This window comes from Pempheris klunzingeri, chromosome 1 (genome assembly GCF_042242105.1).
Source record: "Pempheris klunzingeri isolate RE-2024b chromosome 1, fPemKlu1.hap1, whole genome shotgun sequence".
Lineage (NCBI taxonomy): Eukaryota > Metazoa > Chordata > Actinopteri > Acropomatiformes > Pempheridae > Pempheris > Pempheris klunzingeri.
The window spans coordinates 19,387,543-19,409,224 of NC_092012.1; the positions used below are offsets into that span (position 1 = coordinate 19,387,543).

The 21,682-nt window shown below is 41.4% G+C and overlaps 1 protein-coding gene across 2 annotated transcripts in view; it reads left to right on the top strand.

The window, feature by feature from the left end:
- esrrga (estrogen-related receptor gamma a) overlaps nt 1–21,682 on the top strand; it is a 71,504-nt gene that overhangs the window by 42,592 nt on the left and 7,230 nt on the right. Inside the window, exon 6 of one of the 2 annotated variants that reach the window (XM_070827859.1) lies at nt 2,244–2,426. In XM_070827859.1, the coding sequence (XP_070683960.1) occupies nt 2,244–2,426 (183 nt within the window). The remainder of the gene's footprint in view (nt 1–2,243; nt 2,427–21,682) is intronic. The other variant, XM_070827867.1, reaches the window with a different exon arrangement.

Genomic DNA, 21,682 nt, shown 5'->3' on the forward strand with positions numbered 1-21,682 from the left:
ACACACACACACACACACACACATGCCGTGCAGATTGAGCAGTGTTTAGCAGCTTGGTCCCCAAAGCCCATTTTGCTTAAAGCTGGAGCATATTCTGCTTTAGGCCAATATGCTGAATGGCTGCACGATAGCTTATCGAGACCTCTGCACTACTAATCATTGAAATGATGGGATAATATGAATGTGCGCACAATATGTGTGTGTGTTCATAATGTATGTGTTTGCATGCACAGAGCATATGTGTGTTCTAGCCAACCGAATGTCTTCACTAGCTGGCCATAGACCAATTCTTCCTAAACTGGTTACATTACATTTAACTCTTTAGTCCTCTTGTTGTTTTCGTGATGCGCTTTGTCTCATTTTGGAAAAGTCATTTACTGGAATCACTAGTGACCGCTCAAAATTATTATACAGGCTGTAGTCCCTGGGTCACATATTCTCTTTAATCTATGTGTGAACACAAATCTCTGTCTGATCTGAAAAACAAAACTAAACTTGAAAAGCAAAAAAATCTAGGGTTGATATAGACTTCCTGGGTCTCTCTTGTTCCTTTTCTCTCGTACACAGTCAATATACACAAAAATCTTTCTGTCCCTCTGTCTCTCTCACAGATGCACGCACACAGCCTATCTATCTGTAGTCCAATCCCCAGCCTCAGCGTCCCCATTGATTGTGTGAGAACAGAACAATAGCCCAGGGTTTGGAAATGGGCTTCCATTGATTCTAATTAGGGAAACATTAAATAAGATTTACCCACAGATACTGCAGTGTGACTGGGATTGGTTTGGCTCAAACGACCCTGGAGCTGGAGCTGGAGGGAAGAGGATGGAAAGAATATATATGTACAAGTGTGTGTGTGTGTTACAGAATTGGGGGTGGAGAGTGTTAGATCAATACACAACTCATCCCCCCCAACTCTGTTTCACTCTCTTTTGCTGTTTATCTCTATCTAGCTGTCGCTCTCTCCACTCTTCCTGTCTGTCTTTTACAATCTGTCCATGGCTCTATTTCTACCTGTCTGTCTTCTCCCGTTTTTTTTTTTGTTTTGCTTTGCTTATTTCTCTCTCTCTTTTCCTCTATCCCTTGCCCCTCTCTTGCTCCTCTATCCTCTGTTATTATTCCCATGCTTGATTAGTCAGTGGATTAATTTGGAAGCAGGGTATCAGTCTGTTACTAATGGGCCATAGAGATCTCATCACCACATGTCACCATTACCAGCTGAGCTGTTTGGCTTTCAGTATTATCTTTCCCTTCTGTATGTATCAGCGAAGCTTCTCAAGGCTGTGATACAAAAGACAACGTTTTAGGCTACCTGGATCACCAACAGTAATCACCTTTAATCACACCTTGAAGCAGTTTTAAACTGGAAACGTTTCAATAATTTTCAATCTTTTGTCAAGTGCTTTTTCATCTTTAGTCCTGCCAAATTACTGGAATCAAATCAATTATCTATGGCTTGATAGTTGAGACATTCCAGGGGACATCATGGTGTTGTAGTCAAGCATCTTCTTATTTCATATTGTTTCAGGAGCATATTTTGATATGAAATAAATACTCCAAACAGCTATATTATCCGTGTTAAATGCTATATACAATATGATTAAACCGTAAACAGAATGATGTCAAAACTTGACTTTTGCACTTACTTACATTACTTTTCATGGTTTTTAAAGTGTGTTGTTTGACAGTTTAAATGGTTTAATTACATTTCAAGATTTTCTATTGTGTCAAACAAGTTTAACAGTCTACAATACAGTATTACAATATAAATATGTGTATTGTTGTTTATTTATTTGGATCTCCATTAGCTGCCACTGTGGTAGCAGCTACTCTTCCTGGGGTCCTCACCAAAACAAAAAAACCTAAAACAAGAGAAATCTCAATCAGAACAACAAGTAGATGTACAGTATACATATATGTATTCAGTATGTATATATGTATTTACAAAATACTGTCTGTGTATTATGATAGTATGGAGTATATCGAAATGTACTGTGTGTTGATTTAATACAACATCTCTCTGTTTGCCTTCTAGTCTAATGGTCATGTCAGCTGCTTTTATGCTGAATGGGGAAATACCTTCAGACATATGTGTTATCTAGCAAGCCATGTTATCAGGGACTTTGCATATGACCTTTCATATTTTTGCACCAGTTGGTGTGGAACAGCTTGTAGCCTAATGCAGCAAAAATTCACCATCTCTCTGTCTCTGTGTCTTTCTCCTTGTCTGGTGGTCATGTCAGTTGCCTTTGGCTGCCTTGCAGATAACAAAATCGTCTCTCACCTGCTGGTGGCCGAGCCAGAGAAGATTTACGCCATGCCTGACCCAACAGTACCAGACAGCGACATCAAGGCCCTGACTACGCTGTGTGACCTGGCGGACAGGGAGCTGGTGGTCAACATCGGCTGGGCCAAACATATCCCAGGTAGGAAAAAAGAAACTGCTGAACCCTGACTTTCACGCTGAACCTAAGCGGACTCCATGTTGACACTACCACACACACATACGTACATATATTCTGTTTTTTTCTTCAGTTCCAGAGTATAGAAGATTTCATACACACACCTATGCACATATGCAGGATGGACACACAACCACACATGCTGTGTGAATTGGCAGAGAGAGTTAAAGGTTAGAATCAGCTGCAGTTCAGGCACACTTACAGTACACCAAGTGCTAAGGTGTGACCTTTCACCCTAATCCACGCACCCAGACAGTTTGAACTCTTGACTCCTCCAGCTGACCAACCAAATGCTGTCACTGGTTTCACCCCTCACCTGCCCACCACACCACCTCAGACCTTTTGAACCAAACAATCCAATCCCCTTTCCTTCGACACGTGTGTGCCTGCAGTCACATAACCATGTATATATATATATATATATATATATATATATATATATATATGACAAAGCCCTTTGAAACCTGAACTGGTATTAAAAGCCACAATCACAAAATGTCATACGAATAAAGAAGAATAAGATAAGTAAAACTAGAGGTAATTAAGAGTTTAAGAAAATGTCACATTCTAATGATGGAGCAGTGAATATCTTTTTGGATTTATGATATGATATGATCATGATGGGATTTTTTGCTATAAACAATAGAATGCAATGTCTGCTTTAAATTATAGTGCATCAGTGTCACTCTACAGCTTCATCGCTAAAACCAGAGAATCTAACCTGATCTCTTAATCTGTTCAAAATTGGATCTGGACTACAAGATGCAAACATTTAAATAATGGCAGATGCACAAATGAGCCAGAAAAGGAGCAAATAAGAAGAAAAGGGAGGAAAAGAACAAGATTGATAATGGCGAATGCATCTGGAGGTAGAAGCTGAAAAGAAGAGGAAGACAGGAAGGGAGACGTATGAGAGGAAGAGATGAAAGCTCTAATCTGGTTTTGGTTTTAGTAAGGGAGCCTGCTGTGACAGCAGTGAGGAGGGAAGAGTAGTGTCTCAGATTAACACAGATTTGCACAAAGATTAGTCCCATTGTCGGCTGGGAATACGGTTATAGAATAGAATAGAATTGCCCCCTGTTGCCACTGATCAAACACTATAGGGGGTTGTAAAACTATAGGGGGACTCACCAGATTAGAGGCATAAATACCACTCAGTCATGCTGCGTAAATCTATACCAATAAAGTCAGTGGTGTTGGATAACAGGAACTCCAAATGATATATATTATATCTTATCAATAAATGTGAAAATAACAGAGAGAAAGAGAAAGACAAAGAGAAAGAGAGAGAGGAATATACATTGTGTCTTGTTAGTGTATTGATCTATGTGCTGCTATATGGAAAGTAAGTAGACATATATATTGATCCATATACCAAGTATAGCTCTTTGAATATTTATTTTTCACTTTAGAAACAACATATGGCCTAACTCCAATACTGTCTCCTTTCCTGTAATCTCCCTGTCCTGCGACTTTATTGCTCTCTCTTTTAATCCATTTTTTTCTCTCCATGCTGTCTCGGTCTCTCTCTTCACCCACTGAGTTCAACAGACACACACACAATAAGAATTTACAGACACACACCAGCATACATATAGTGTATGGTTAATGTTTTGTTTTGCATAGGGCTCCCTTTTTCCTCTGCACACTACTTTTACAAGTGAATGGACTGAGTGAGCCAGAATGAGTGTGTGCAGCTTTCTGTGTGCAGGGAGCGAAGCGCAACGATTGCTTGGCGGAGGAGAGAAGATGGTGTGATTAGATGAACGAGAAAGGCAATCCACTGCTCACAGAGAAAGATAGAACTCTTCATCTTCCAAGTGTGTGTGTGTGTGTGTGTGTGTGTGTGTGTGTGTGTGTGTGTGTGTGTGTGTGATGTGAACACTTTATGAAATCCTCATTGTTTACAACACTGTACACTGATCTAATACTCTCTCCCTCACACATACTCACACACACACACACCCACACACACACACACACACACACACACACACACACACACACACACACACACACACACACACACATACATGTACACACAGAACGTGATCTACTGTTCACTCAAGGAGGAAAGGATTGTCAGAAAGAAATACGCCTCCTCAACATTCTTTATCAGGCTCATACACACACACACACACACACACACACACACACAAAAGGCAAACAATAAAGAGTCTACAATGACTTTAGTCTTGAATACAATAGGATAGACCTGTTAACCTTTTTGGAGCCTTCTTGTTCCACATCTTGTCGTGTGTTTGCGTGTGTGTGTGTGCGTGTGTGTGTGACTGACTCTGCAAGGTGTACATGTGAACACACACATGCACACGTCTTTGCTCGCCATGGTACAGTAATTTTTTTAATCAAATTGATGGAGAGAGACAGAAACAAAGAGAAAAAAGACAGGCAGAGAGAGGGGAGGTGAAGCCAATTTATGCTTCATGATATGGCTGCGCAGCGCTGCATACACACACACACACATACGCACATACACGCACACACAGGCTGCTAACAGTGGTAACAACGTGTCAAGGCGAGCGCCAGGCAGCTAATTTGAAGTCATTAGATGTCTGCCGTACTGGCAACAATTTGTTACGCTCACACACGCACAAACACACACACAAAAACACATCACATACACACACTGAGTTAAGAGCCGTCTGCGGATAGCGAGGAGGCTAAATTGTAAACTAATTTAAACATCACTCAGCGTTAGAGAGGCTGCCTGCAAGACAGGCCCCCGGATAACAAGGCTATGGTACCGGTGTGTGTGTGTGTTGCTAGTCGTGTTTGACACACAGACTCGCCCAACGTTAGAGACTTGTGACAACACACACACACATACACACGTATCTCTTTGATTGGTTCTTTTATTCTAAAGCCTATGTGTGTGTGTGTGTGTGTATGTATGTGTGTGTGTGTGTGTGTGTGTGTGTGTGCACTCATTTCCATACTGATATGGCCTATATGCAAACATTTGATATGTCATTAGGAGAGGAAAATGAGGTTTCAGAGACTGTGTGTGTGTTTCCCAGACGGAATGGGACACTATCAAGCACGTGCACCTCACACATGCACATGTGTGTGTCAAAGAGAGATGAAGCGCATGCAAACACATAAACACAGACAAGTACTGGAAGCCTTTTTGCTGATTCAAACTGTGGGCAACACATACATAAGGTGATCCACAAATACAGACATGTTCACCCGCTTAGAATATAAAGCACATGGGCAGTGTACCGTCACACTCAGGAAATTGTAGACTTGTAGAAATATCGTGAGAGTTGTCACTCAGAGGCCATGAAAGCCTTTGGTGTCCAATAATATGGATTAGTGAAGAGAAGATCTCATTTTAATAGCTCTCAAAGAGACAACTCCAGTGGCATATTAGGCCACATGTCATAGCCAAGTGTGTGTATTCGTGCGTGTCTGTGTGCTTGTGTGTGTGTGTGTGTGTGTGTGTGTGTGTGTTGAAGGAGGAACGAGGAGCGGCCAGGTGAGAGGAGGAGGAGAACAGCAAATATTTAAACAGGAGTGAATGAGTGAGTGAATTAAAAGAAAGAAAGGCCATTCAAAATGAGCCATTTATCTGTCTGTAGAATTAGTCTTTTCATCCTCTCTTTTCTGTTCTCTTACTCCCTCATCCTCTCTCTCACTCTCTCTGTCTCTCTCTCTCCCTCTCTCTCCATAATAACTAAATGACTACCGGGCAGTCATGCCAGCAGCTCTTATCTAGAGTCGCGGACACAAAAGGGAAAGACAGACAGGCGAGCACTTGACTTGACGAAAGAGCAAGGAATGAACAAATGAATGAATCAACGAACGAGAGCCAGAACCTATAACACAGTCTATTTTACCAGAACCAGGGGCCTTGCCATTAGTGTTTTTTTTTTTTTTACAACCCCCTCCCCTATTCTTTCTTTATTCAAGAAAGAAATTGCTCTCCGGCTGTCCCCCACTTCCACTCCACTATTCTCTGGCGTCCCTATCTCCTCTTACTTGCTCTTTCTTTTCTTTAAGTCTTTCTACCTCTCTTCCTCTCGTTCCCCTTTCAATTTTGACACTCAGGATAAGCGCTCTATGTGTCCGCAGTAACGCAGTATGATTGAGCTGTAAAAATGGGGATAGGGAGGTGGAGGGGGGTTGCTGTCAGTCTATTCATTTAATCTGTCTTTATGGAGATATGAGAAAAGGCATTTGGGTTATGGTGGTGATGGGATGCTTCATGTTCTGCATCTTTCTGTCTGATTCAGTCATTTATTGACCTGAACATGTATGTTAAAATACCCCATGTGATGCTGAAAACATGAATGAGGTCTACATGTAGGTCTGGAGGACTGGTAGCCTCTGTCTCCTGTCGGTGAAGGTGACTGTCAGCACACCTCCATAAACTGTGACATTTCCTGCCACCAAGAAGATACTGTTTCCACGTCTGTTTCCACTGTTTTACTTTAGCCGTGCTTTGAACAACCCTCCTCCCGTTCTGTGTTGTAAAGCAATCCAACTGATTACTATGTAAAATTCAGTTTAAAGGCCTTTAGAGATGGCTATTCCTCTGAGAGATTCATTTCAAAATCAGTCTCATTCTTTTTTTTTTTTTACTTTTCTGTTTGATAATCATGTTATTAGAAATTATTTGATGTCCATACACATAGTGAGCGCGATTCAAATAATCTATTATTATATTTTGTCATACTGTGTGTGATGGAAAATGGAAAATGACAAGGGGGGTAGGATGAAAGAGAATAGAGAAGTGAAGACTGGATGGAGAGAAGAAAAGTGTAGGAAATGGATGGAGAATGGACAGCAGGGAGGTCACATACATTACACCAGTATAGCATACATACTCCCAAAGAGCCTTTAACACAATACTATTCTGACCCTATGGCTAAATGCCCCCCACCTCTTCAACCTCTCTTGTGGCCTCTCTCTTTCTCTCTGCTCTTCTGTCTCTCTCTCTGGCTCTCTCTCATTTTCTCCCTCTCTCTGACCTGGCCTCCCACCCTCTCTCTCCATGGTATCCTTAACCTCTTCATTATCAAGTCAACCTCATCTCTCAGCCACTATCCCCTCCCATGCCCCCCAGCTCCCCTCTGCTCTCATCCCCCCCAGCCAGCCATCATCATGGTCTTTCTCTTTGGTCCTGTCTGTCTATACGTGTTGACAGATAGCAATCAGGGTTTATTAGGTCAAGATTCAGCTTTAGATTTTGAACCTGCTGTATGATTGACTGCTGATCGATCAGGTCGCTCATTCAAATCTGCCTTTTTGCAAACAGTACAACATACTCAGTGAAGCAGCCAATAAGACAGCCCTCCTTAATCTTTGCTCCTCCGCTGTTGTTCTGCTGTGCTCTTTCTCTTTTGGTCATGTTATAAATGGTTTTCACTTAGAGATTTAGTCAACCAGTGGAGCAGTTAGTCATTCAGACTGCCTGACAGTCAGTCAGTTAGTTAGCCAATCAGTCAGTCAAGTAACAACACAGCCAGTCAATCAGCCAGAAAGACACCCAGTCAGTCAGCAAATATTGATTAATAGAAGTGTCCTGCTCCTTTTAGCAAATCAAATGTTGAGTCTCGGCAGCCATGGGGAACCTCCACACACATGCGCGCGCACACACGTGCACACACGTGCACATGTATACACATGGATACACACATCCTTGACTCTGAAAGTGCAGCTCTCTAAATTAACACTGACACACATTATAACACTTCACAATGAGTTCCCAGAGATGCAGAACAGCACCGTTTACGTGTGCGTGTGTGTGTGTGTGTGTGTGTGTGTGTGTGTGTGTGTTAGAGGAATGTAAAAGCCCAGACTGGTGGTGATGTCACTCCACGGCCCTCCTCATTAAGTCTGGTGTTGTCATCAATCAGCAAAGAGCTTGTTGGGCTTTGGGTCAGAGAGTGGTAAATCAGAGGAGAAACATCTCTCCACCACCACTCACACAAACACACTCACACACACTTTTTGATTTTCCAGTTGTTAAATCAATGAGCTTTATCGCCATAAAACTTCTGAAACAATATTGCCTCCTTCTGCCCTGGTTTCTTCCTCCTCTCTGTGGTCTTCGCTGTGCTTCCCCCACCTCATCTTTCAGTCTGTCTCTCCCTCTCAGTGCCATTACCCTTTGCAATAAAAGCCTGGTCTAGGTGTACACATGTGCACGTAAACTCATGGAAACACAGACACGGAAATACACATGGACACACACACAAACGCACAAGCAGACTTGCCCTCATTCTGTCGGCTAAGGCTAGCTCACCTTGACAGTCACAGCATGCTTGGTGCCTTCTTAAAACACTCAAACATACTGTGCATTCACAGTGTATACACATAAAAACATTTCCATGTCCAAACACAGAAGATGACATTGTCATTTTGCACAAACGTATACACACATATTGAGTTTTTAGTTTCAAATTGTTGAAAGTTTAAAACAAAGTTTAAACAATTTTTAGAGATATTCATATCTACTGCATTTTCTGAAAATTATTACATGAAATAGTATACTATATAATAATAATATTTTTGTAACATATTCCATCCAGTAAATTCAGGTAAAGATGATATGAAACATAACACACAGCACTGTGACATCTTTGGTGTGATATAACTCATTCCATGTTTTCCAGGATATATTATATTTTATGAATTTATATATATATTCACCTCCTAAACTCATAAATATGACTTAATTAACATCTGATTTAGATTTAGAATCAGAATGTGATTTAGCCCACTGTCTCTCTAGTACACATCTTTATGTGTTTCCAGATACTGTTGATTTTCTCTGAGCTTTGTTGGCCGTGTTTGATTTCCATTTCAGCTCATCGCTGAGCCACATAACACATTTAGAGGTTGATGTCTTGGTTTCAAGAATGCGTATTGCTTATGCGCGAGTGTGCGTTTGTGTCTTTCATTGTCCACATTCGTGCATAAGAGACATCTTATATTCCAGTCCACCACCACCATGGTTTCCTCTTGCAGCCCATACAAACAAACACACCCCTGTTTGCAGATGAAAACAAATATTGATGAAATCAAATTAGGAAAAGAATATTTGATATCTGAGCTTAATGTTTGGATTAAGTTGGGCTTTCTTTATTGGATTAAGCCTGTGGGTATTGGAAGCATGTTATCAATATGAGAAAGCAGAGGAGAGAGAATATTTTCCTTTTGCTGTGCGTTGCTTTTCTTCACTCTTGTCTATTTTACTTTTTTTGGATTCACTTATTGTCCCTGTATTTGTTTCATTCTAGTGTTTTTGGTTATAATAACATGAAATCAGTCTATTGGAAAGAGGATCTATTTTTATCTAGACAACAATGGGGAATGATTTTTTAAAAATAAAAGTCAACAAAACGTTTTGTGAAATGTACCTACAATATGTCGCACAAACACTGCAACACTTGCTGATTTAACAAAAGAGAGTTTTGTTAAAAAGAACAACTGAGTAACACAACACAACTGAGCGTGAGTGAAGAGGCATGAATATGCTATAATGTACTGTAGGAGTCACTACAGGATGCAACATTACACGGTATGTAAAATGTAAAAGAAGAAGAGAGAGAAAGCCATTAGTGTATCCATTTACTTTGTTTACCATGTAGTTTTGTGAAAAAAGTTAATTATGCCAGATTCAATGTTTTGATGAATACACACACACACACACACACACACACGCACACAAACAAATGTACTTACATATTCAGCGTCTGAGGGCACGTTCAGTCTGTGTTGACTCTCCTGTCTGTCCGATGCCCTGTGTTTGTTTTGTCATCACCTTGTTGACAGTGTTTCCATGACGATGTTTCTATGATGACACACAGGTTCAGGTGCCTGCTTTAAAAACACACACTGTTTTATATACACACACACACACACACACACTCAGCACAAATATTCACACACACCGTTATTACCTCTATCAGGTCACACCTTGGTGGTGACACACACCTTATGCCTTGACAGTGGAGCAACCTGACACATCATACGGACAGACATACACGCACTGCTGTCACTGTATGTGTCACAGCATATCACACCTGAATTTGAAATGGAAAAATAAAAAAGACAGAAATCACCTGAAGAGTAGTGGCAGCCTATGGTGGTGGAGCGGTGTGCAAAAAGAAAATATGATCACATCATCAACAGCAGCTTTAGTCATTTCAAGACTATTAGTAAGTGAATGAAGTACATGTACCTGTAGGGGTGTCTTTTGTTTTTTTTGCAAACAGTTTCAGATTACAGCCTCTTATTAAAAATAATTTTAATAATTATTATTATAATTCTAAAAACTAGTCATGACAGCCATTCAGTGGATAGATGCTCAAGTAAAACTGAAAAAAAAAACACAAATATTGAAGTCATGAGATTTGTGCTTAGTAGCCCATCGCTGTTTTTCTTATTAGTTTGATTACATTAGCAAATCAAATTCATTTGTCTATCAGCCTTTGAGACACAGCCTGCAATCTGAGTACACTGACTAATCTGCATCAAATAATGTCTGTCACACACACACTCAAAACACACAGCAGAGGGAAGCTGCATACATAAGCATGCACATGAGCATGCATACACAAACACATACATCATAAACACACCCACGCACACACAAATGTACAAATTTAAACACACATACAGCCACTTCTAAAGTAGCACTAATACACAGTGAATGTGCACAAATCAACACACACAGACGTGCACAGTTTTATAATATGTGACATCAGACGAGCAGTAACAAATAAATCAGCGCACCATCTGAGCCCATCATCATCTAAGTCATCACTAGCAAACAGTCAGCTTTTACCACTTTCAATTTGCTTTTGTGTTTGTGTGTGTGTGTGTGTGTGTGTGTGTACGCGTGTGCATGCATGTGTGTGTGCCGGAGAGAGAGAGAGAGAGAGAGACCGAGAGAGATGATGTGATGTGATGTGATATGATATGATATGCTGGCGGGGCATAAAGATAGATGATCATAATTACGTACAGGCCAAACTCCATTTCAAATCATCATCATCCTATTCTATCTGTTGGAGCACACATGTACACACACACACACACACACACCAAAAGCAATACAAGGAGTTCACACACACACAGATTCACAGACATCCCCACCCACATATCACACACCTATGCATGCAGCAAATCTAGTGGAAGGAGGGACAGGCTTGTCATGGCATCACATTATTTCTGTCGGTTCATGCAAAGTTCACAGACAAGCATGAAATAGTTATTCTCTCTCTCTCCCTATACTCTCTCTATCTACCTTTCCACGCAGTTTCTGTCTATATCTCCCCTTTTCTCCCCTTTATCTATATATTTTGTCTTTTTCTTATTCACTCTGCTCCATCACTCTGTTTCTCCGCCTACCATTGCTCCTTTACTTCTTTCCTCTCAACCCCATCATTGTTCCTCACCTCCTTCTATTTCTCATATGGTTTTTTTTTCTGTTTACTCCTCACTCCTCCTTTGTTTTACACTCTTTCTATTTCTTGTCCTTCTTGCCTGATGCTGTCCTCTTGTTCTCTCTTCCACCTTCCCCCTTTATTCCACCACTCTCTCTCTCCCATCCTCCATCCATCGTTCTTAAATAACAAATAACAGTCCAGTGGATTCATCCTTTCCATCAGGGAATAAGCAGGTGGGAAAATAGGATTGGAGCGTGCCTGTCACCACCTGGGGACGACTTATGGTCTGTGCACGCAATACACTCACGCAGGCAAATTATATACATACACACACACACACACACACACACACATATAATGTATGTACGTATACATATGTGTGTGTTTGTGTGTGTATGAAACACCTTCCGATAGGCAACCGTGTGGCCCAACGATATTGAAAGTGAAATGGTTTTAATAATTGACACCATCCATTAGTTTGTTAATGTTTTTTGGGTTTATTTACATGTCATACACACCTCAAACATGGTCGGAGTACACATCACTAACTCACAACAGCTAACATCTATGAAGTGGGCACATGGGAACAAACACACATTTGCATTGTGTTCAGTCTGAACTCATTTTTAGGGATCCTGTGCCTCCAACACAGAAAGTGCAATAAGATGCCTTATGATTAAAACTACTGTATAACCACCACTCCTCAAAGCAACAGGCCTTTACTACAGGAGACATGTTGAAATAATGTGTTACTGTTGTGCTATTCAGTTAGACATGTCACGCACTTCCTATCCAGTCAAATATCTTTTCAGTTGTTCTGGTGTCTTTGTTTTGGCTCAAGTACTTTTTCAATAACGTACATTATATAGTGTGCATGCATTTGTATCCACAACACTCCATCCTTGTGTGACACTTCCCACCTACTATGTGGCGAAGGACCATGTTAGTGGTCTAACTGCTTCACACTGCACACACAAAACACACATGCCGCAGTAATAATGTGTGTATTTTTGTGTCTATTTAATCCTGATGGGATGTTTCATCTGCAGGCTGCTATCACAGCTGGCTGCCTTATTGTCTGGGTCAGACTGATGGGTATGTGTGTGAGTGTGCGTATTTCTGTGTGTGTGTGTGTGTGTGTGGTCTTGCTTGTATTCATTTTCAGTTTGTGTTCCCTATTAATCTGCATGCACATGTTTATACCTGCAACTGTTTGTTTGCCTATGAGAGCATTCACATTTTCTGATATATCTAAAAACTATATACCTACATAAACAATATGCACATATGCAAGTGTGTCTCGTGTGTATGTGTGGATGCTGTCCATCAAGCCACACACACACAGCCGTACCAAACCATTGGCTTGGTTGCTGATGATGACATATGAGTTCCTGGCCTTGGTAATGGCTGTTAAATCTCATAATTACACGCTTCTTTATTGCAATGCATAATGACCCCGCAGCACTATTGGACAATTAATTAAGATTTTCAGCCCAGGCTTTCTCAGGCCCAGATGAGGAAGTGGAATGAGTTCTAATGTTCTTGTCTTCGAGCTAGGACATTAAGGCATTGATGCTGTAGGAGAGAAGGCTCTCTGTGTGCATTCGTTTTCATCTCTGTCTTTATTAGAGTCTGTGCATGTGTCTTTCTCTCTCGTTCTGTCCGTCCTCTCTTTCCTCATTGCTCCATTGTGGAGCCTTCCTCTCAATCCTTGTCCTGGATGATGATATTGGAGACCATATCGCTAATCTGTGAATGGTAAATTAATCCCTGTGGAGTTTCTGCGGTCCTCTCTCTATGGAAAGCTACGGGGGATTAGAAAGATAGAATCAACACAGTCTCATAATCTCATATACAGACACCAGACCTGGACAGGGACCATTGGGTTTTGTTTTAAAGCCACAATCAGCAGGTTTGAAAGAAAGAATCTGACTCACCCCACAATTTATTTTATTTGAACCATAATAGTTTCATTTGTCATATTTATGCTTTGGTTTTAGTGCAAAATGGTGTTTTTGTTGTTTCTAAAAGAAACAAAGAATTACTGCCCAGTGGCTGAGATCGCAGGGCAGCCCATTAGCTGATGCTTGGACTATGGATTTTGTCTTTTCAGGAGAATATGTTATGGCAGGATATTGTTCTGAAAAGGTAATCCACCAAGAGATCAATAGACTGTCACAACCCAGTTAATTGAACAAGCAGGGAAAATGAATTAATTACAGAATGGATAGATGGATGAATGGATGGATGGATAGATAGATACATTTAAAGCCTTTGTTTGATCAGGATCTTGGCAATATTGTGTACTGGGTGCTGCATATGGCTTGATAGAGACTCATTCTTTGTGTGGAGTCTCTTCAGACATGGTGTAGTGTTTCCTAATGACACTTGTGTATAAGTGGCAAAACCTCATCAAAACAAAACAGTCCGAGTCCTGATAGCCTTTTACCTGGATGACTAAGAATTTAGGCATACAATTATTCACATTATGTCCTCTTTATTCTTTAATTTACATTACAGTTAGTGCGTAAGCTTCTTCGTAAGGTTTGTGTAGAGGCGGTCCCATTCCCTTACAGATATATGCTCACACACACACACACACAGTGGTCATCCCTGCCTGCATCAGCATCTTATTGAAGGTGGGAGGAGAAAGGATGCAGAGCTAAAGGATGAGAAGAAGATGTGTTGACTGAGTGAAAGAAAAAATAAAAACTGGGGTATCAAAAATAATGTTAAAAAACAGAAATCATTGCTAAATTTGCTACTTTACTTAGTGTTTATTTCACCAAAACATAGTCAAGCAGGACCATTGTCACTTGAGCTTTCCTCTTGACTCAATATAGAGTCAGGAAGACATGGCCCCAGTGGAGCTGTGGCACATGCCCACACACTCATTCACATACACTCACTCACCCACACACTCCTTGACATGGCCCCGGTTGAGCTAGAAGTGGTTAATTAAAATGTAAATATTGATATTTTATTATTTGAAATGCCTCGACTGTAATGCTCTTAATGTCACTCCATCTGTCGTCTCCACAGAGACTTGGGGTTGCCCCCGACGACCGGTAGCCCCCACCCAAGCAACCCTACCACAGCAACAGTTATAGCACTCAATAACCATCTCCGTGTCGCCGCGTCTCCATTTTGGGTCTAATTAAGTGTTAAATATTAGCACCCGCAACCACAGAGGCAGCACACACCACACATTCACACACAGAGAATACAGCACGCAACCCTCCTCTCCACCTCTGTCTCTCTCCCCCTGCCTGTCTCTTTCATACACACACACAGACATCAACACACACACAGGCACTCATCTCCACTACAGCAATGGGAAGATTTTAAGTGTTAATCTTGCAGTGCTGCTGATGGTGTCTAATGTATGCAATTAACAGTCAGCCAAGGCTGAGGGTTTGGTAATTAGCTGGCTGTTCACACTGATTAGAGGCTACTGCAACCCTATGACTGCTCTACTCTCCCTGAGGCCGCACAGAGAAAAAGGGGGAATGTGGTGGAAGGAAAGGGGGAGGGTGGAAGGGGGGAGAAATAGAAAAAAGAGATTTTAGCCAACAATATGAGCGGGGCTGAAGGTGAAGGTGATTACACATGCTTGTGTGTGCAATATGAGCATTAAAAAAGTGACTGATCGTGTATCAAATTCAGTCATGTATTTTTCACAAGAATGCGTCCACTATCATCCAGTTTGTCCTACTTAAACACAGACACAACAGAGTCGACCATGCAGGTATTTTGACAGTAAACTAAGATTAACTGTCACCAAATCGAACCTAAACAATCTTCAAAAAGATTGATTTGATTAAACATGAAACCAGTAACAAGTATTGGTCATGTCAGGATTTCAACAAAGGTTTTGAAAGACCCTTGTCATGTTTTAAGGCATATTAAATTAATTGATTAAGAATAATCTACTTTGAATCAGAGGTTTCAATAACCTTTGGTAAAAATGATTAAAATTCCATCTGCCCCTTTCTCCCTCATTCAAACATCCAGAATTTATCTAGACGCAAGTATGTTTTATTTCAAATGTTTAAATTCTCAGTATATGTGCACTGGAGGTTTCACATTTCCATTACACTTTTATAGGCTGCATAATGGACCGTGATTGGCTTCCAAACAACAGTACTGCAGTTGTGATGTCACAACATCGTCTTCATATGCACATATATTTAACTGAAGAGCACAGAGAAGTGTTCCTCCTTCAGCAGATTAATTTGAAAACAGCCTTCTAGTGTCAAACGCTGCACATGCATCATTCTGCACAGTGAAGGACAAACACCCAAATGACCACACTGAACACATTTTTCAGTGCAGGGGAGTTATTGTATTCTGTTACAGTAGTGTAATGTGACCGGAACTGTTTTTTGTCTTATACAAAATAGTTCATCCTAACTTTAACACACAAAAAAATCTGACCACAAACTGTCCAGATAGGAGAGATAACAACAATAGGAACCTGGCTCATGTGAACAGCAGGATATGGAGCGTAAACATGGTGCCACATTGGCTTCAGTATCCACAGAGTGCAGAAACTTACTGGTCACATCATCAGAATTCATCTCTCTCTTGCCCCCAGTTCAATTGGCTTGAATTACAGCAATGGTTGCCCAAGAGGTCAGGTTACCACTGTTCCACTGGACGCAGTCTCTTTAATCTTTACACGCCCACTGGAGTTATGTGTCTGAAAAAGAATAACACAAACTCTCAGCTTGAACACACAGATTTGCATGCAGAAAAATTGTGGACATGCATATACAGACATATTTCCAAAAATAAGGAGTATGGATGAGGCAAAGGGGATGATGGGAACGGACAGTGATCCTTTTCTGTTCTGTTCATGTCTTCTCACTCACACACACCTATGTTTTCACACGTTTTCACATGTTAAAGTTGTCACATAAAGTCACATGTTAGATTTTTCTGTCAATTTGAAATGAAATGAAATTTTATTTCATGTAGTATCAACTCCATTTGACACATGATGTTTTCTATCAGCCAAGTGGCTATACATTTGTGTGTATGAGTGTGTAAAGAGGGTGTGTGTCCTGTGTGTGAGTGTGTCTTTAAGCCCCTCTAAATTAGCTGGTTCTCTGGGTAGATTTGTTTCCATTTCGTTGCGCATCTCTGTGTAATTGGGTCAGCTGGTGGATGTGTGTGCATGTGTTTGTGTGTGACAGCATTTGCCAGCGTGCTTGTTGTGTGCGTGTATCTGTGTGTGTGTTGTTTCAGCTCGGCCAAAGCCATCACAGGGGGTCCATGTTCATTTGGGCCGGCGTCTGGCCGTATGGTACAAAACAGTTTGAGATGTGCACACACAAACACACACTCAAAAAGCATCACAAGGGAGCACTTTCGTTGCACAGCATGCAACAGTGTGCACAGCAACACAAATTTAAACACAAAGACGCACAGAAAGTGGTATGAAAGAGAGCACTGGAGCCACGTAGCACAGTGTGCATACAGAACAAACATACACACACTCACATGCAGGGCAGCGATGTGCTGGTGACTGTTGGAAACTTCATGTGTCCTAATGCAATCTCTATCTCAGTGGGCCAGTGGACCTGTAAATCTGTCCCCTGCCGAACACAATGCGTGTACATGCTGCACATAGACAATCCACTATTATCCTCTCACCTACGATGAGCAACTAGACGATCATAAAACAGTTTACATCACTGTTGCCTATACTTCATGCCATGCCTGCTAACCAAAAAGATTTGGCACACTATATCAAAATTGTAAGAGGACATTGACTATTGTTGTATTTACTCAATGTACAACTTTATAACCGTAGAGAAGAAACAGCCATTCCTCTGTGTATCAACAAGGGAATCAAATCTGGTGTCATTTCATCTGTGGGTTTCTGTCAGTTCTCATTTTTATTATTACATGACTTGTTGGACACCACATTGTCTGCAATAGTAACACACCATGTGCCTTTTACTCATAATGAGGACCTCGAGGCCAGGATGCCTCTCATAACTGTTCTTAGTGAGAATTCACTTTTGCTGTATTGTGTTACATTTCTCTGACAATGTGAGAAGCTTTTTCTTGCAACTTCAAGACTGATACTCTTGCTAAGTGGGTGAATCTTTCCTGTATAATTGTTGAGACAGACTGAGAAGTTTCCAGTTAAACGTGTCCTGGGGCCATGATCAAATAGGACAGAGCACAGTGTCAATGCTAACAGAACAAGCAGGTGCTCAAAGAGTGCAAGGCCTGCCACAAGTGTGCAGATGGGCTGCCATATGTATTTTATGATATCTGTAACCTTTTTGTAGTCAGATAGTCAGCTTTACACACATAGAAAAAACAACATAAAAATAGAATAGCCACGATGCAAGATCACTAAAAGTAGACCTACTTTTTGAGACAACCTTTGGAAGATTTAGAAGGCAAATGACCTAAATGTGGTTGACAGAAGATGATATGACAAAGAGGCCAAGCAACTCAAATGCCTGTTAAACACTGATTTTCCTTCTGGGTATTAGTATTTTGGTAAATTGCTGAGCCTAACTTAAATAGTAATAAAACTCCATTGTCAACCAGCTTGCGGGTACTGAAAAGGTGGTTAAGTTGCATACAACATAACTGCAATATAAGTCATATGTCCTTGATTCAATTCCTGCAAGGGACTTTGCATCTCTCTCTCTCTCTCTCTCTCTCGCTCGCAGACTATAAATAATTGTAAAAGAAGTTTTGCTTTGGAGGCTTGAATTTTGGAGCTGTAATGCAAGACCAACTGCCTAAGCCCTGTTGGCCTGTCAGTCCAAGCTATAGACAGGGGGTTAAGTTAGTAGTTGGCTCATTCGGATCAAATGTAGTCCAGCAACACTGACACACAGTCTCCCTGGAACACACTCTGCTCCTTGGCATTTTGAGTTGTCAGTTCTGATTTTCTGAAATTACACTGAGCTAATGCAACAGTCAAAATGGAAAATCAGTGAAAAATCAACACTTTCAAGGTTTCTAAAATAACTAAAGTCCTGTTCTCCTCTGCAGTGACAGAATGTGAAGACTAGTTGCGTGTTAATAACTGGACCCAGATCAGCTTTGCAACATGTTTTCATACCTGTCAGATTAAGACAGACACACACACACACACAGAACAGCCTGCGTTGATACATCAGTTATTGCAGATGTACATAGGTACTATCATACTATCATAGACTTGCATGCACATACAAATATCTTCACAAATGTCCCAAACTGTACACAAACAAGTGCACAGGTACTCATAAGCATCACACTTGGTTCTCACTGGCTCCCATTTGCCCTGTAACCACAAGAAAACAAATATAGGCCTCCTGGATATGTGTGTTCGTCTGTGTAGCAACTGGGGCGTGAGAGAGGGCTATCCTGTGTGTGTGTGTGTGTGTGTGTGTGTGTGTGTGCCTGTGCCAGACTGTTGTGCGGTCTCGGGTGTAAACGTGCAGTCAGGACTCATTTGGCAGACAAACAGGCCGCAGGGTGGCTGGGGAATCGACGTGTGTTTGTGTGTGTGTTTGTCTTTAAGCGTGTCTCTGATAGAGCAAAGGGAAGAGAAAAAAGAAAGAGCGCGAGAGCAAGCAGTAGAGGTTAAGTCTGCATGACTGCACTGCAGCCTCTTTCTGTCAGACCAATGTATGGCACATGCACACACATACACATACCTACACACCCTCTCTCGCTCCCTCTCTCCATCACTTCATCCAATAGAGTGTCCTAATATTTTAGCAAACACCTAAACAAAAGCACACACACCAAATATATAGTTTGGGTCATTAACTTGACCTTGTGCACCTGCTACATACTGGGCTGGACCCTGTCTAGTAAAACTACTAAAAGGGAAGCTTATAGACAGCACTACTAAATGGTTTTGCCAGATAAGCTTAGTGGGAAACATAGTTTTGAAATATCTGTGCAGTTACACATTTGTAGTGTATAAAGGACATTTGTGAGAGAAGCGGCTGCAGCTTCATACAGTCACTTTAGAGACAGAGAGAGGTGGTAGACTTTTGATGAGCAGATCTTCCCTCTCTCTGGCCCCTTAGACTTCTCCAAGTCTGAGGAGGAGCCTTGTTCTCAAAACGTCAAAGCAAATAAAAGCCCTTTTAATGGGAGGTGTGCAGATCTATCCATTTCAACTGGGATGGGCATCTCGATCATTTTTTAGAACAACCACTATACAATACGTGGTGCTCAGGTACCACTGAGAAAAGCTCAGCTAAAGCCTGCTCATGCCAAAGACCTAAGCATGTATCCGATAGTGGTATCTAGACAACACATGGCTGCACTTCCAGGTCATGTCCTGTTGCACTTTTCTAATCTTTAAAGTTTATATTAATATGTGTACGCAAAGCTTTGAACTTTATTTTCATTGTACAGTACTGTAAGTTCAGCTCAGCACAACAAACAGCCCACAGCCTGCACAGCGTCCCCACACACACACACAAACACACTCGTGCTCCCACACATAGTATGAGATGCCTTATCAACAATGGGCAGAAAGGAAATGTAATTAGAGCCAAATAAGAAACCTTCTTTTGTCAAGTGAAATCACAGGTATGAAAGAAAGGTCTCCACCCCTCCCACCTCCACCTCCGCCACCGTCTCTGCTTCTAACACTGCTTCTGCTTTTTCTTTCTTCCCTCCTCCATCTCACTCTTTCTCGTGCTCTCTCTCTCTCCATCAATACCTCTCTCTCTCCATCATCAGCACTAAATTCCCATTGATGTTTCTTTTCTTCTGCTGTATCGATCGCTTCATGAGAAGGAGGGGAAGGAGGGAAGGAGGGAGAGATGGCGTTATCTGTTAATTAATTTGTCCTGAAGCTGGCCGCCTATTAATCAGACAGATAAGAGGCATTGGATGGCTGAACAGCGCAGACAGGCTGGTGGGGTGGGGAGGGGAGGGGGTCGAGGAGGCACACACACACACACACACATACACACAGAGGGACACACAGATAGAGACGCACATGCAGAGACGCCCAGAAACATATGTATGGGAATGTATGCATACACAAAGAATACAAACATGCTGATGAAACAACAAGTCAGCACACTCAGTACAATTATGCATATTGTGTTCAAATACACAATGTAAGTATACACACATAAAATGCTTTCACACACTGCTCTGACTTACACACACAAACCGCATCCTGATAAAAATCATTGATGTACCTCAATAAGAAACCTGCACTTTCAGCTCAATAAATTAATCACAGGGGTTTTAATTATTGGTGTTTCCTTTGTGTGTTTGTGCACGTGTGTGTGCATTTCATGCGTAATCAGGAGGGAGATGGTTGTTGATGGGAGGTATATGCAGACTCTATTACCAACATACAGCTAGTTGTGCAGATGGTTTGAGTGACATGTTCATCGTTTGTTTGTTTTTTTACCTTGTTTGAGCTTGTGTGTTTTTCTTTCTGTGACTCTGTCTGTATGCGAGCGAGTGCCCCCTTCTTGAGCCATGTGTACCCCCACTTGCCCCAGATCAAATTCCACCAAAGGGACGTGCCTGAACCTTCCGCACTGCTCCCAGTGCACCAGAGTGCTGAACACACACACACACACACACACACACACACACACAAAGACAAGTTAAAACACGCACCCAGTGACACCATTAAATGATATTAACCCCTCGTTCTTGTCCTCTTCTCTTCAGTTGACCCCAGGGTTTGAACAGATTCAATAAGTGTGTGTGTTAATTTTAGCCATGCCGGTGCTTATTTCCCCTGCTCACGATGAGTGGTGAAGTCCTAAAGACCCCCTAAAGACATCTGAG